The sequence below is a fragment of the Myotis yumanensis genome, unplaced genomic scaffold (genome assembly GCF_028538775.1).
Source record: "Myotis yumanensis isolate MYYU_CA2020_CCGP unplaced genomic scaffold, mMyoYum1.0.hap1 SCAF_7, whole genome shotgun sequence".
Classification (NCBI taxonomy): Eukaryota; Metazoa; Chordata; class Mammalia; order Chiroptera; family Vespertilionidae; genus Myotis; species Myotis yumanensis.
In genome coordinates, this window is record NW_027223758.1 from 15,809,201 (window position 1) to 15,826,973 (window position 17,773).

The 17,773-nt window shown below is 41.8% G+C and overlaps 1 protein-coding gene across 3 annotated transcripts in view; it reads right to left on the reverse strand.

Annotated features, from left to right (window-relative positions):
* KIZ (kizuna centrosomal protein) overlaps nucleotides 1–17,773 on the reverse strand; it is a 125,752-nt gene that overhangs the window by 60,105 nt on the left and 47,874 nt on the right. For 2 of the 3 annotated variants that reach the window (XM_070421423.1, XM_070421422.1), the window contains one exon: nucleotides 5,141–5,254. The exons of the other annotated variant lie outside the window; for it this stretch is intronic. In XM_070421423.1, the coding sequence (XP_070277524.1) occupies nucleotides 5,141–5,254 (114 nt within the window). The remainder of the gene's footprint in view (nucleotides 1–5,140; nucleotides 5,255–17,773) is intronic. 3 annotated transcript variants of the gene reach the window in all.

Here is a 17,773-nt window from a genome sequence, read left to right on the forward strand (position 1 = left end):
GTAAAGATACAAATTGTGAACAACAAACATGCATCTATCAACAAGTGAATCTAAAAATCAAGTGAATAAATAATCTGATGTACAGAATGAACTGGTGATTATAATGAATCAGGGACATAGAAAGGGAATGGACAGACTATTCTTGGGGGGGAAAGGGGAATGGGAGATGCAGGAAGAGACTGGACAAAAATCGTGCACCTATGGATGAGGACAGTGGGTGGGGAATGAGGGCGGAGGGTGGGGCGGGAACTGGAAGGAGGGGAGTTATGGGGGGGGGGGAAGAGGAACAAATGTAATCTGAACAATAAAGATTTAATTAAAAAAAAAATCACACGATCATATCAACAGACACAGAAAAAGCATTTGACAAAATCCAACACCCATTTTTGATAAAAACTCTCAGCAAAGTGGGAATAGAGGGAGTATATCTCAACATGTAAAGGCCATATATGACAAACCTACAGCCAACATCATACCTAATGGGCAAACAACTTATTGAAGAAGGTTCTTAATTGTGACAACCTTTGCCTGACCTACTAACCCTTTGTTTTTCCCAAGACTTGAATGAAGTGTCATGTATCATTGGAATCCATGAACTTATTTCGAAACTTCCCAGAATGATTCTAAGGTTTCTGGCTGGTTTAGTAGCAGCCCCTTCAGCAACTTGCCTCTCTTGGTTCTGACCAGATGTCACCGATGTCATAATGCTACCCAATTCCTTTGTTCTGATTCCATGTAAATAAATTTATATTTGCATCTTTATTTTGTTTCACAACAGATTTTCCTACTGGAAAAATGCACTCACAGGCCACCAGCAAATTTTAGTCCATTCAGCTGGTATATTTCTCATAATGAATAAATCAACTGTGTTTCTGTCCAGAAAGCAGGTTTAGGTAGGTTGAATTAAACTTGAAAACAAGTTGAATTAAAATGAATTAAATCAGTTAAATTAGTAGGGATGGATTACTTATCAGAGACCAGCCTGTCTGGTGACTGTGCACATGGTTTTTGCAGAGGCAAAGCCGAGGCAAAGCCAAGGCAAAACTCTGGTTACTAATAACCCTGCCAACTGTAACCATTATTTGGGTCCTGGCATGAAAAAAACAGTTAAGGTTTCCTATGATTATTACCCAGATTTCACAAAAAGATAAAACCCATTAATGACTTGCATGGAGGCAAATAGCAAATAAGCTATTGAAGGAGGTACAGCATCTAGAATTTGTGACTTCTGAACAGTGACGCCAACGCTTAAAGCACAAAACCAGGCATTCTTGCAGATTTATTTCAGGACAGACTGGGCAAGGAGTGTAAGAGCCATGGCTGTCCTTGCACGGAGTCTTGCCCATGGTTCTACATAAACACACCAAACCAGAAAATCTGCAAAGTGGTACTTAAAGGAATTTTTTCGCATTAGTGTACTTTACATTGGAAAGTTTATAAACACCAATGCCTCAGAGAAAAACAAAGTTTGATGTCACCTAAGTTATATACTCCTCTAATTAAAAGACTAGCCTTTAAATAATCTACAATTAACTTCATATGCTTGGAATGGGTTCTGATCAGAAAACTGCAATTTAAACAAAGTGTACCAGATTTTCCAACTGGTTTACAAAATATTGGTAATTTGATGGAAGTTTTAAATGCATACAAAGTAATAAATACCCCCGAATTTTTTTCTGAACATAAGCAGTACATGCTATACTCCAAACAATATAAAGATGACTCAATTTTTCATCATGAATTTGGAAGCACAATTGGGCAATTGTATCTGAAAGTAGCCACTAACAGAGACAATTAGTTGCACCTGGAAAAAAAAAAGTTAGTCTCATTAGGGTTTTGATATAAAACTACTTATTAAGTAATTATTTTAATGTTAATTTTTTTTCCAGAAGGCAGCAAATAAATTTTTATCAATTACCCCAAATGACATGAATAATATTTTAATAATTCATCATTGTCTAAAATAATGACTTGGTCTTCCACCTAATAAGAGTAAACCTTTTATATGAAGATCTTTGAACACTTAGTCCTTGATATAAGAAAAACCAACAACGATGATAGGAATTTTTTGTTTTAAGTTGCTTCGTTTTGTGAGCAGGAATTCATTCTTCATACTCTCTTTTAGCAGATGCTCTGGGGCAGATGTCCCATTTTATAAAGGAAAGAGACAGCTATCAACTGCCACGGTTTGGCCAGGGAAACCAGCAGGGCTGCTGCCACATCGAGCACGGCTACAGGCTTTTATGAATTCATGACCTGTCAGAGCCTCCCCACTCCGCCCAGCTTAGAATTCCGTAACTGAAGTCATTAACAATTAAGGAACAAAAGTAGATCACTCTTTCCAAATCTGTGTTTCTGGAATGGCTTATAAAATTGACCAGTGAGCTGCTTCAGTCCAGGGGAGATTGCAAAGCAGACGGGAATATTTCAGTTAGGGGAATGGCCCAGCAATAGCTGTGGGGGGTGGAGGAGCCCAGAGGGTGCCTAGATGAAGAAGTCCACGGGAGAGCCTGATGCCATGATGAACACTTGTTAGAAAGAATCTATATTTAAAGACACAATTGCTCATCTCAAAGGTCATATAAACACTTGGCACTTTATCCAAGGCTAGAGAGTAAACCAGTGATAATCCAGGTGCATTAATCAGCATCCTCAGTCACACACAGGACAATTCTATTTGTAACAGAACAAAACACTGACAATAGTAACCATTCCTGACTTCTTTATCTGGCTTTAAAAATGATTGTGGTATAGAAACTGTCTTGAAGACTCCAGATATTAATTTTGAAATTTGTGTTGGTCATAAACAAGGATCATTTCTTACGGAAGGCTGATTTATACGTAACTGTAGATCAACAGTCATATAAAATGCAACCTTTCATAATGGAAAGCAATGCTCTATTATATATGTTGAGAAACTATAGCAAATGTTAGTCTAGTAGATGTAAATATCATATCTTATCACCCACAATCACAGTTTGGTAGCCCAGGTTAAGAGAGTCACACAATGAATCATTTAGTCTAACCAGTCAGTTTGTACAGGGAATTATAAATGCATATATGCTTTCTATGCCACATATCACGATTATGGTTTATGCAAAGTAGTATATCAACAGACATGAAAAGCAGAGAAAGAAACAGCGGCCTGGTGAGAGAGCCTTACAACACACAACCAGAGTGCGGATACTCCTCCCAGCAGCTTCTTGTACCACCTTTGTAAAGGAGTACTTTTATTCACATGATAAAAACCATGAAAGAGAATTTTCTTGCATGTCCCTTTACTGCTTTAGATTGAAAAGTACTGGTCAGGAAGGCCATTTCCAGGACTTTCCATATTTGGAGAATGTTAGTACAGATGCAGAAAGTCCTGTAAACACATTCAGGACTTACAGACCTCACCCTGTGGTCTGTGAAACAGAACCATATGATTAGCTAAGATTTTTCGTGACAAGGTCCTTTCAGAGTCCATTATCTGACTTCTCCTTACTCCTTGATGGGATCCAGCACACACTGCACTTATGCTGAATTATAGTCTAAAGAAAATCATGTTACCCTTCCCATTCATATCATTAACATGAAACAACAGCCTACTGGCACATTAAAGGAAGAGAAAATGGCATTGGATGTAAGACAACTAGACCCAAAGCCCCGTGTACTCTCTCAGCCTTTCAGATGGGCTTTGACACACATCTATTGACCATGCTCAAGTAACAATTTGTTCTTTATTAGTAGACAGTGAGAATGTATTTTAATAAGGGGAAATATAGTGAGTCCTCAAACTCAAAATCAGGGCTAGGACACAGGTAACATTCATGCAACATGAATTAGGCACCTACCAGGTGCCATTACACATATTACACATTTATATGAACTCAATAAGTAGCCCAGATGCCACAAAGCTTCCGAGGACATGGAAGGAAACCCAGATAGTGTAAAAGGTGGGCAGAGGGTATGGAACAGAATTCTGATTGTCTTAGGATGCACAAGAATCATGACTCTGCCAACTACCCTGTTGACAAACTTCTCTCTCTCGTCCCAGCTTTATGGCCATTTAAGACACATACTATGGCCGAAACCGGTTTGGCTCAGTGGATAGAGCGTCGGCCTGCGGACTGAAGGGTCCCGGGTTAGATTCCGGTCAAGGGCATGTACCTGGGTTGCGGGCACATCCCCAGTGGGAGATGTGCAGGAGGCAGCTGATCGATGTTTCTCTCTCATCGATGTTTCTAACTCTCTATCTCTCTCCCTTCCTCTCTGTAAAAAATCAATAAAATATATTTAAAAAAAAAAAAGACACATACTATGAGCAGTAGATCTCAAACTTGAGAGATTAGAGTTCCCGTAGGGCTCACTGAAACCCAGATGGCTGGGCACCACCACAGATTCCTTATTCAGAGGATCCTGGGTAGGGCCTGAGAAGCTATGTTTCTGTTCCCAGGTTTTATTGATGCTGGTATAGGTACTATACTTGCAGATTGTAGATCTGTATCTTCTAGATTGGGAGCCTGTATCACTAGCATGACCTTGGAAATTTAGGAACTCATCAGGGGTTTGGACATGCCAAGAACATCCCTTTAGGTCAGTGGTTCTCAACCTGTGGGTCGCGACCCCTTTGGCGGTCGAACGACCCTTTCACAGGGGTTGCCTAAGACCATACTGCATATCAGATATTTACATTACGATTCATAACAGTAGCAAAATTACAGTTATGAAGTAGCAACGAAAATAATTTTATGGTTGGGGGTCACAACATGAGGAACTGTTTTAAAGGGCCAGAAGGTTGAGAACCACTGCTTTAGGTGGTAGTTACAGTGGGTTATATGTTGGATTGCTCTTTAAGGTATGCTAACATAACATACCCAACAAAGGCTATCCCTGTTCTCTCCAGTCAACTAAGCCCTTAAAACGTTGCGATAAGCAGGGATTGAATGGGTATATCCAGTTAGCAGTTAGAAACAAATACATTTACAAAGAAGCAGATGGTGATGTTCATAAGAGTTAAATCGAAGACTACAAGTGTGTACCCTGTGCTGACAGTGTGGACTAGTGTTTTGCAACTCTGCGACTGTTTTCTTGGAAGCATCGGGAACCTGAACGGCCACCCCACCCCATCCCAGCCGTAGTTTCATGACAGTAATACCTGACTTGCTTTCCATCGCTGCCACCCCCTGGGGAGAGTCTCAGAAGCTGGGGAAGGACAGCTGCTTCCAAGTCTTCAAGGTCTTCTTTTGGAATGTCACTGTGATTATAGAGCCTATAAAGTAAGACAGGTGCTGCATGAGATGTTTATTTAAGCACAGACGGCCAGCTTCTAGAATCTGTGGTGGTTCTTCGTGGTTTATTGAAATATATCTGTAATATAATCTAGACATAAAAATGCAGCAACTAGACGGTCTCTCGACAAGGATGTAAAACAGGGCAGTTTGAAAAACTTGTTTGTGTGTACGTGGCAGTTTTAAATCCATCAGAGGAAGTAACTTTTAACTCTTTGAAGACTCCAAATCCACAGCTGTGCAATGTCATTCCACAATCCACCTGACTGATAGGAATGCTAGATAATCTCAACAGCAGAAAAGGCTAATTTTATATTGTCAATCATAACAAAGTTAGAGCTCCACAACTCAAATGAAATTTACTTAAATTGTCACTGCTAAGAAATTGAAAACTGCTGGTTGAAGTATAGGTTATGGCCTCCATTTCTGAATGCAGAAAAATGACTATTATTTCTCCATTTAGATCCCATGGAAATAAAATTTTCTTTATTCTTAGTAAGAACAGGAAGGCATGGGAAGAGGGATTCAGCCTTCATTATCTATTTCCAGTCTCCTGAGGGACTTGTAGAGTCTAACAGTTGTTGTTGTCTTTTTCCCCAGCTTTTTTCTCTCTCTTTATTGATTAAGGTAGTATATATGTATCCTTATCCCCCCATTGTCCCCCCCCCCCCCCAACTCATGCCCTCACCCCCCTGGTGTCTGTGTCCATTGGTTAGGCTATATGCATGCATACAAGTCCTTTGGTTGATCTCTCCCCTTTCCCCCACCCTCCCCTACCTTCCCTCTGAGGTTTGACGGTCTGATCGATGCTTCTCTGTCTCTGGATCTGTTTTTGTTCATCAGTTTAGAGTTTAACAGTTTCAGATTAGGTTTATCATGGTATTATAGTAGCCTCCAAACAGATTGGTTATAACTTGCTTTTTAAAAAAAAGTATATTTTGGGGGAAAATGATTTTAAAAGCTATGGGAGAAGATATTAAAGACAAAGACAGTATTTTATGTTTTTATTGAGCTGATCACACATGTAGTTGGGAATGTTCAATACATACCCCAAAAGAAAATGAAACAACATATAAAACAATATGATCATCTAACTGACATGACAGGATGAAAGAGACTCACTCTATCCATCTACTGGAGGGTGAGTAATAAGTGCAGGCTCAAGCCCACCCTCACTCTGAAGGCCTTTTACCCTGGCCAGGAAATACAAGTGGGCCCCATGGATTCAGGCCTGTCTGGACTCTGGGCCACCCTGTCAGTGCTCCAGAATCTAGGGCCTAATTCTTTCTGAAAGGCTTTATCCTGTCACCACTCAATTCACAGAATAACAGCCTGTTCTTAAGGTGAGCCAATTTCAGAGCAGTAAGGGAGAGCACTTAATCCAGTGATGGCGAACCTATGACACGCGTGTCAGAGGTGACATGCGAACTCATTTTTTGGTTGATTTTTCTTTGTTAAATGGCATTTAAATATATAAAATAAACATCAAAAATATAAGTCTTTGTTTTACTATGATTGCAAAAATCAAAAAATTTCTATATGTGACACGGCACCAGAGTTAAATTAGGGTTTTTCAAAATGCTGACACGCCGAGCTCAAAAGGTTTGCCATCACTGACTTAATCAATGAGAAGACAATAAGAAATTGCAAGGGGGTAGAGAGACAGAGCTCCCTGCCTTCATGGGGGGTGGGGAGGGGTGGGGGTAGCAGGGGCTGGACAAGGAGGAGGATAATTGGGCAGGCAGGATTTAGATAGAAGGGGAGATAACATTTCCACCTAAGGACCAGCACAGGCAAAAACAAAAACAACAATGAGGAATCACTTACCTGTTAGAATGGCTACCATCAACAAATCAATGAATGACAAGTGCTGATGAGGATGTGGAGAAAGGGACTCTAGTACATTATGGGTGGGAATGCAGACTGGTGCAGCCACTATGCAAAACAGTGTGGAGTTTCCTCAAAAAATTAAAAGTGGAACTGCCCCAGTGATCCCACTCCTAGGAATATATCCTAATAAGCCTGAAACACCAACCAGAAAGAATATATGCACCCCTATGTTCATAGTAGCATTATTTACAATAGCTAAGATCTGGAAACAGCCCAAGTGCTCATCAGTAGATGGGTGGATAAAAAAGCTGTGGTACATTTACACAAAAGAATACTATGCAGCTGTAAAAAAGAAGGATCTCTTACCCTTTGCAACAGCATAGAGGGACCTGGAGAGTATTACGCTAAGTGAAATAAGCCAGTCAGAGAAAGACAAGTATCACATGATCTCACTTATATGTGGAATCTAATGAACAAAAATAATCTCACAAACAAAACAGATCCAGAAACATGGAAGCATGAAACAGACTGAGGATTCTCAGAGGGAAGTGGGGGGAGGGAAGAGTTTAACAAAAGAACTTATATGCATACATGGACATAGACAATAGTGGGGTGAAAACTTGGGGAGGGGAAGAAAGTGGGAAGGAGGATGTTAATGGGAGAAAAAAGGGAGACACCAGTAATGCTTTCAACAATAAAGATAAATGGGGGGGAGGGGAGAGTGTGCTACAAGAAAAAAAAAGGCAACAGGAAATGCCAGGGGAAGAGAGGTGTGGGGACCAGCAAGGACCCCATGAGCCTTGCAGCCAGGGAAGCAATGGGCAGCGGCAGCTTGTCCTGGGCTTACTGCCTGAACCTGTCTCCAAGGCCCCTTTTCTCTGTGTAGCTCTTCCCTTTGTATATCCCCACCTCACCTTCTTTTCCTTAAATAAATTCAATTTTCATTAATCACTGAATGAGATGGCTATTTAACCTGCCCGTACACTACCATGTTAACCTTTCAGTACCCCTTGTTGCTTGCATACTATACCCTCCCCACCCCCAATACCACCATGGTATGCCAGTACTCAGTAACACCTGATAGTCTAGATAACCTCTGTTCTTTTCCAATCTGATCAATCCAAGCGGGAGGCTTAGCCTAGCTCATCTCACACTTGTCTAGGAGCTTCTCTGACTACCTCATTAATAGGATCTCTCCTATCCCTGATTCCTTTAGCACAATTAGACAACATCCTACACTGCACTATTCTCTAGTTATGTCATATCTGCCTAGTCTTCTCAACAAAACCAAAAGCTAGTTTAGAACAGCAACTGGATTTCAGAATTTTTATTGTACTGTAAGCTTCACATAGCACTCGGCACATGCTGAAAACACCCTTACACTATTTGTTGAGTGACAGGTCAAGATTTAAACCTAGATTAGAGAAATTGGTGACACATCTATTTTTACAGTCTGTGTTTAGATGTTGGTTTTATACCAGTCTGGGGCTTCCATGGGTGACAGCAAGTAATCAATAAAATGCCACGAGCATTGCCTGCACCAAGCTTATGGTCTACTCTAGATTAGCTCAGAACCTTATCTGGATAAAAGATGAGCTGGTCTGTGCTGCGGATTTCTAACAGTTAGTTATTAACAAAAGGAAGGGAGCAAAGAAACCAGCCTCATTATGTAGGAAGAGGCAGCTTCACAGTCCCCAGGGAGTCCATCTGACTGGGGAGTAGGGGAAATGGCACAGGGGAAGTCCTATTAGTGTATGTGCAATAGAAGCCAAACGATAAAGCAGAACTATGAAGCTTGCACAGTAGGAGCCAAAATGGAGACCATAAAGGGGGAGGAGATGACCCCGGGAAAGGACTGGGTAGGATAAGGGCACTAAACCCCAGAAAATCCAAAAAAGGAATTGGATGGTAGGAGGGTACTAGCACAGCTCCAGGAAACGCCAGGAAAGAGATGGATAGTTTGAAAGAAAGCCTGCACCTCCTGAAACACAAGGAATTAGAGTAAAAGCTTAACAAAGGCCTGTCTGGGTGGGCAGGGCAGCTGTGCAGCCTGGGAGCCATTGAGCCTTGGTGACAGATAGACAGTGAGCGACACGAGGCACAGAGAAGTTAAATAACTTGCCCAAGGTCACACAGCTAAGAATTTTAATGCCAGCTGGGAGCAGAGACTGAGCTGGACTACTGGAGCCTCAGACATTGGAGGTGACAGCACTGCAACTCTGGGTCCTGACCCTCCTGGGCCAGTGGGCACAAGTGCAGGCCTGCAGCCCCGGAAGCTGAACTTTTCCCATTGCAAGACGGAGCTGAACCACCTGGTCATGGATAAGGCATCGGGCATGATGTACCTGGGGGCACATCAGCAATGTCAACCAGTTTCTTTTGCTGGACCCACCAGTGAAGCCTCCCGTCAAGTGCGACAGCCTTTTCAGGGGCATCTGTGCCCCGTGCACCCTTCTTTCTCTTGGACTGTACTTTTGCTTTGTTTTCTCCTAAACTCTAAGGGTCCCCACGAGACTTGCAACCAGGGAAGCAGAGGACTTTAAGGACTCTGTTTTTGCCTCTGTAACTTCCTTTCCTGAGTGAGGGCAGCCCAGTCTAGGCTTATTCCTGTTGCTGTGATCTGGGCTCTTCTATCCTAAGCCTTCCTTTGTTTTTGCTCTAATAAATCTTGCCACTATCACTCAAATCCTCCTTCGAGAGTGTCCCTGAAATTCCTTTCCCACGACACTGTAAGAAACTATTTCTGCCAGTAACAATACCAGACTAGTTTGCAAACTATACATCATATACATCAATTCTTTGTTGAAAATAACTCCACTAAATGATTCACACACTGTAAAAAGCTAAAGATTAAAGACTATGTATTATAAAAACACTATTTTAGAATCCAAGATCCCAATTTCTTTCATGTCTTCTATTTGCATTCCTATGGTCCTGGAACCAACAGGCTGAGCTCTACCATCAGCTTGTTCTTTGGGAAGTCCAGCAAGTGGACAAACCTGCTAGCTGACAAGTAATTGTTAGAAACACAAATGACACTTTACTTATTTTTTGTTAATCCTCACCTGAGGATATTTTCTCCATTGATTTTTAGAGAGAGTGGGAGGCAGGGAGGGGAGAGAGAGAGAGAGAGAAACATCGATGGGAGAGAGACACATTGATTGGCTGCCCCCCCTCTCCCCCCCCCGACACACCTGACCAGGACCGGGGATCGAACCTGCAACCCAGGTACCAGGAATCAAACCAGTTACCCTTCGGTGGGAAGGCCGATGCTCTAACCATTGAACCATGCCGGCCAAGGCCACAAATGACACTTTGAAGAGGTATATTTTATTTTACCCAGTAACAGTTAAAGCATACAACTACATTTTTGGGGGTCTAAATTGAAAGCAATTGCTTTCTAGCTTCATTTTCATCTTTCAATCTCACAGAATTTGGGCGATAATTTAGAGAACAACTCTACTGCAAGATAATGTGAACCCTCAAATTAAGGTTTGTTTTTTAAAAAAATATATTTTATTGATTTTTTACAGAGAGGAAGGGAGAGGGAATAGAGAGTTAGAAACATCAATGTGAGAGAAACATCGATCAGCCACCTCCTGCACACTCCCCACTGGGGACATGCCCAGCAACCAAGGTATATGCCCTTGACCGGAATCGAACCCGGGACCATTCAGTCCGCAGGCCGACGCTCTATCCACTGAGCCAAACTGGACAGGGCAAGGTTTGTTTTTTTTAAAGTGAGTTAGAAAGAATAGTTTCTCTGCTTTTTATTTCAGTATCAAAACTGATAATTATTTCTTGGCAAAAATAACCCAGTATGAGGACTACAGAAAATAAACTTTTCTTTAACTCTACCAGATAACTTTCACACATTCTTGTGGGTATTATCTTTTGGGGGACTTAGAATTTATGTGTTTCAATTGTAGTGCTACAGGCTGAGCTTACAGGTTTTATATTCTCTAGGGGACAAAAGTCTCAAAATGGTATGGCAATCAATGACCATAAATAGCTATATGTTTGCTTAAGTAATTTACGTAATATAATGCTACGTTTAGAAGGTTTTATAAAATTCATTTACTGTATTTTTAATGAGACTTAAGAATGGTAAGTACTATAGTTAGTAACATCCCGAACAAAGTTTTAGGAAAAAAATTGTCTTTAACAATGACAAATAAAAAAGACGCATCTTTGTGGAGGTGACCATAGCTATGGGTGTGTTATTTAGGATGAACCCTTGCACAGAAAGATGGGAGAGAGACAAAGCAACCCTTCTTTTTTCCCAATTCCAATGCAAAAACAGTTGCCCCAAAACTCTACTACTTTCTCCTCCTGGTTTGATCCTACTTTGATCTTTAAACTAACAACACATGATTTGTATAGAAAAGTTTACTTTTAAAACTATCACTTTATCAAGTTCTAGTTCTTTTTTTTTTTTAACATTTAATTCTCAAGGAAATTTGCTGATTCCAATGAACAGGATTTAAAATCCTCCCATGACCCTATTTCTTAAGTTTAAGCAGAAGTAATAGAATGCACTCATGTACCAAACACTCAAAAGACCACAACTGCTACAAAATATAACTAAGGAGCCAGAGGACACTGTTGTCACTCAAAACTGAGACTCTAATTCAATTTGTGTAGCTTACTGGTCATCCTGAAGCAATTCAGCACCTTCACCAATAAGAGAAAACCTTCAGTGACCTCCCACCCACAGGTACACAAATACAACTGAGAATCGGAGAGGTCCCTAGAAGCTCTACCTCTATAAAGATGCAAATTAAGGTTTAAACAGTATAACAATTGGCTGGAGCTAATCCTTTTACAGAGGTGTAAATGGCTATTGAGAACTGAATTCTAGGCTGCTAGCTTTTATTAAGGAGCATCACTGACCAATTCCACCCAAGAGTAATGCCCAGCCACAAACTCCGGGACTGTCAATAGTTTCATAAAGCCAGTGCAATTTGTTTGCTTTGATATCAGATTTCCTGACCATAAATCCAAATGTGTAAATATAAACCGCATCAAGAATTAGTGCCCTGGGAAAATAAACTGGAGTGACTATCTCAAACCTGACCCCCAATGGCTGGAACAGCTGTATGTGCGGCCACAGTGAAGTTTGTATAGGGGGTTTTGTTTGCCACACAAAACAGTTGTAGAAAGGACAAACACATACATAGTTAAACAGTCTTTTGCTTTTAATGGGCAGTCTAACGAAACCTATGTTTTGGTGGCTACCTCAGTTCCCATTGTGTCGCCCCTTGGGTGGTCCCTTACAGGGGGCCACTCGAAGGAAGCACAATGCCTACAAGAAGGGAAGGAGGGGACGGAGACACAAAGGCCAATGGAGCAGGGCGGGCTGCAGCAGGCTGCAGACCAAGGGTCAGCCAACGGGCTCCTGTTCTTTACCAAGGAAACAAGGGCTCCTTCTCTTTACCTGGAAACAGTGTGGTTAAGCTGACAGCTTGAATCATGGGCTACATTTTGTAGGGTACCGTCCATCTGGGTTAAGGTCCTCTTTATTGTGGCAGAGGCTGCACAAGCAAAACCCTTGCCTTTTCCCCCACTTTGGCCTCATAACCCGACCTCATCATTCTGTTCCATTTTTTTTTTTTCCTTAATGAGGCACTGGGAGGCCTGAGACAGTTTATAATAGGCGTTTCCCTCCACCCTCACACAGGGATAACTGTTTGAACCATAATGTGTTTTAGTGGCCAAGAATTACTTGTGATGGCTGCAGATGTGCTTTATGAAATGGGTAAGTGTTCTCAGTCCATTTTCTCTTTGATAACTATGGATCCCATACTTAACATCTGGGCTGATAAAATTTCTCCTTGGTGGGAAGGTGAAGTCCAGAATGATTTGCTCTTGTTCCCTGGGTTTCTTTTAAATTGGCACTCACTGTCTGGCCAGTGTTGCTCAGTGGTTGAGCACAGATCCATGAACCAAGAGGTCAGGGCTAGATTCCTGGTCATGGCTCATGCCTGGGTTGTGGGCTCTATCCTCAGTAGGGGGTGTGCAGGAGGCAGCTGATCAATGATTCTTTCTCATCATTGATGTTTCCATCTCCCTCTCCTTACTCTCTCTGAAATACATTTTTTTAAAAAAATTAAATTAATTTTAAATGACCAGAGGAGTGTCATTATTAGAGTGTTACCTGTGCTCTCCAATCGGCGGTGCGCACAGATTTATGAAGCCAGTCACCTAAAGTGACCTGGCTTTAAATATCTGCTGCAAAAAAGTACATTGAGGGAAAATGTTTGATTGTCATATAACTTTATGCCTTCCAAAAATTCAATATAATCAAGTTCTCATTTTGGAAAAGTTTAAAAAAGACTATTAATTAACCAAGGAGACAAAGAACCTGTACTCAGAAAACTACAGGATGCTGAAAAAAGAGATAGAGGAAGACATAAACAAATGGAAGAATATGCCGTGTTAATGGATTGGTAGAATCAACATCATTAAAAAGTCCATACTACCAAGAGCAATCTACAGATTCAATGCAATCCCCATTAAAATACTAATGGCATAGTTCAAAGACCTAGAACTCTCCAAAAATTCATCTGGAATAAAAAAAGACCCCGATTAGCCACAGCAATATTGAGAAAGAAGAAAAATATTGGAGGGATCACAATACCAGATATCAAGCTATATTACAAAGCCACTGTAATTAAAACAGCCTGGTATTGGCACAAGAACAGGCATATAGATCAATGGATCAGAACAGAGAACCCAGAGATCGACTAAAGCCATTATGCTCAATTAATATTTGACAAAGGAGGCAAGAGCATACAATGGAGTCAAGACAGTCTCTTAATAAATGGTATTGGGAAAATTAGACAGATCCTTGCAAAAAAATGAAACTAGATCACCAACTTACACCGTACACAAAAATAAATTCAAAATGGATAAAGGACTTAACCCTAAGACGGGAAACCATAAAAGTTTCAGAAGACTCCATAGGCAGCAAAATAGCAGACATATGTCATAGCAATATCTTTACTGATACAGTTTCAAGGGCAATGGAGACTAAGGAGAAAATAAACAAATGGGATTACATCAAAATAAAAAGCTTCTGCACAGCAAAAGAAACCAACAAAACAACAAGAAAACCCACTGCATAGGAGAATATATTTGCCAATGTTATCTCTAATAAGGGTTTAACCTCCAAAATTTACAGGGAACTCATACAACTTAACAAAAGGAAGATAAACAATCCAATAAAAAAATGGGCAAAGGACCTAAATAGACACTTTTCAAAAGAGGACATACAGAAAGCCAAGAGACATACGAAAACATGTTCAAAGTCACTAATCATTCGAGAGATGCAAATCAAAACAACAATGAGATACCATCTCACACCTGTCAGAATGGCTGTCTTCAACAAATCAACAAAGGACAAGTACTGAAGAGGATGTGGAGAAAAAGGAACCCTCCTTCACTGCTGGTGGGAATGCAGACTGGTGCAGCCACTGTTGAAAACAGCATGGTGTTTCCTCAAAAAATAAAAAATGGAACTCCCATTTGACCCAGTAATCCCACTTCTAGGAATATATCCCAAGAAACTAGAAACACCAATCAGAAAGGATATATGCACCCCTATGTTTATAGCAGCACAAGTCACCATAGCTAAGATTTGGAAACAGCCTAAGTGCCCATCAGCAAACGAGTGGATTAGAAAACTGTGGTACATCTACACAATGGAATTCTACACTGCTATAAAAGAGAAGGAATTCTTACCATTTGCAACAGCATCGATAGAACTAGAGAGCATTATGCTAAGCGAAATAAGCCAGTCAGAGAAAGATAAATATCACATGATCTTACTCATTTGTGGAGTATAATGAACAACATAAACTGATGAACAAAAATAGAACCAGAGACATAGAAGCATCAAACAGACTGTCCAACCTATGAGGGAAGGCGGGGGGTGAGGGAGTAAGAGATCAACCAAAGGACTTGCATGCATGCATATGAGCAAAACCAATGGACACAGACAGTAGGGGAGGGGGGAGGGCTTGTGCTCGGGGGAGAGGGTGGTGGGGGAGAGGTCAACGGGGGGAAAAAAGGAGACTTATGTAATACTTTAAACAATAATTTTAAAAAACTTAAAATAACACTTCTGTTTGTTTATTAGATGTTATCATAATCAGTTCTATAACTAAACTCTAAGAGGGTACTTCTGGCAAAAGGGTATCTGACAGTGAGGCAGGCCAGTAAGCCAGGACAGTGGAATAGGGAAACAGACATACAGCTGAACAAACGGATAGAGCAATTTACAGCAGATACAGGTCACCTCCCTAGAGATAACATCTAGGCCTCAGCTGTATTTCATCTCCAGGCCCAGAAAAGCAGCAAAACCAGGTGGGTGACACCTGGACCCGCTGCGATGGCTGACGACCCCCTTTCCCTGACACTGACCAATCAGTAGAGGCCATGACCCTGAAGGAACATAACTAGAAAACTGACGAATATTCTGCCGAAATCCTCCCCTGCGACCTCCCCTAAGAGTCCCACCTTCAAGAAAGAGATAAAGCCTCAAGACAAAGTGCCCAGCACTCGCTCTCCCTCTGGGGAGCAGCCCCCACCATTCCCTTTCTTCTCTTCTTCCCCCACTTCTCCCCCCACAGACATGCCACTCCTAAACTCCAAAGGACCCCATGAGGCTTGCAACCAGGGGAGCAATGGGCAGCAGCAGCTCGTCCCAGGCAAACCCCTGAACCTGTCTCTAAGGCCCCCTTTTCTCTGACTTCCCAGAGAGCTAAGGGAGCCCAGCCTAGGCTCTCCTGTTGCTTCTATGCTAAGCCCTTTCTTGCTTTACTGTTCCCCGATTTAACAAATGTTCCCTCATAATCACTTGGACTTGTGTTGTAAAATTTTTCCTGCACAAAGTCTAGAACCCAAACACTACAGGCGGGAACCAGGAAGGAGACCCTGGAAAGTGTGCTCACCACTCTGGACTCAGAGAAGTAAGGACTGCGCTTTCGGGCTTGCTCGGGGCCACCCACGCCTCTGCGCCCACCTCCCCTCCCAGAGCCACCTCCCCCCTCCTCCCGCCCCCGTGCTCAATAATTTTAGGAGAATAAACTTTGCTGGGGCTTAATGACAAATGGGGGATCATAAAATCAGACTTCTGCTATGCGGTGACATGTCTGTCTGTCTTTATATGTATGTATACATGTGTCTGTAAGAGAACAGATAAGGAACTCACACTGGGCTGGCAAGGGTTACAGTATGTGAGGGGACCCAGGGACAGAAGAAACTAGAGGCACGATGAGATGGTGGACGGGCTTATGGAGGGCTCAGGCAGTGGTCAGACCCTAAAATAAGTCAGTATGTCACTTCTCCAGGATAAGTGTCTCCTTAGGGGCCAATTAACTCTGATGAAAGGGAATGGGGTCCAGTGCAGTCACCCTCCACTGAAGGGGAGCTCAGACCAGTCAGGCAGATGTCTCTCTGCAATCTGACTCAGTGCTCAGGGTCCCCCTCCATGATGACCATGTAATGGGAGTGGCTGCACCCAGGGAGGGCACCTGCAGGAAAGGGACGAGCATGTAGCTATTAATGCTGGCCTCCTGCTGTATGAGTATCTATAAATCAAATATTCCAGGACTACTGCAAAGATGGTGCTGGATTGCTGCTGGGCCTTTCAAAGGGTCAGTACTAAATTAAAGTGAAGAAGTGAAACAATTCATTATTCAAATACTCATTCACTTAAAAAGCTGCTAAAAGAATTCCAAAGACAAAAGAAGAAACAAGAAAGTCGATGATAACAAATCATCATTAGAAATGAATAAATGGATTAAATGTAGAGGAAAGGCAGGGAGGATGAGAGTAAGAAAACAATAAAAGCTAACTGGCCCTCCTGGGTAGACCCTAGGAACCAGGTGAAAAGCTTTTCTTGTTAGTGTCAGAGTTCAAGGGGTGTCAGACAAGCACATCCCTAATTCCGGGTAAGTACACCTTTCCTGAGCAGGACAAGGTAGCTGGCTGCTCATGTCTGGGATGAAGAGATGAGGAAAAGACCCTGCAATCCCTGGGTGTGTCCTTGGCCTGCAGGGGCACTAGACTCTGCCACGTGAGCCACTCCTTTGGTTGAAGTAACAATAGTTCCCTAGAGATGGGCCATGGTGCCTTGTCTACAAGGCCTTTGCTTAAACTGCAGTTCTCCCCTGAAATCTGGAATGGCTAATCTTCTTCAACCAATAGTCACAGCTATCCTGGTAATCTACTGCTGTGTAACAAGCTAACCCAAAGTTAGTGGTGCAAAACAACAACCAACAGCTTTTTGTTATGCGCTATGCTCATGGCTTCTGTGGGCAGGAATCTGGACAGGGCACAATGCAGGTGGTTCATCTCTGCTCCTAAGGCAAAGGAAACTAAGGAGAAAATAAACAAATGGGACTACATCAAAATAAAAAGCTTCTGCACAGCAAAAGAAACCATCAACAAAACGAAAAGGGAGCCCACTCTACGGGAGAACATATTTGACAATGACACATCTGATAAAGGGTTAATATCCAAAATATATAAGGAACTCATACAACTTAAAGACAAACAATTGAATTAAAAAATGGGCAAAGGACCTCAATAGACACTTCTCCAAATTGGACATACAGATGCCAAGAAACACATGAAAAATGCTCAAGGTCACTGACCATCAGAGA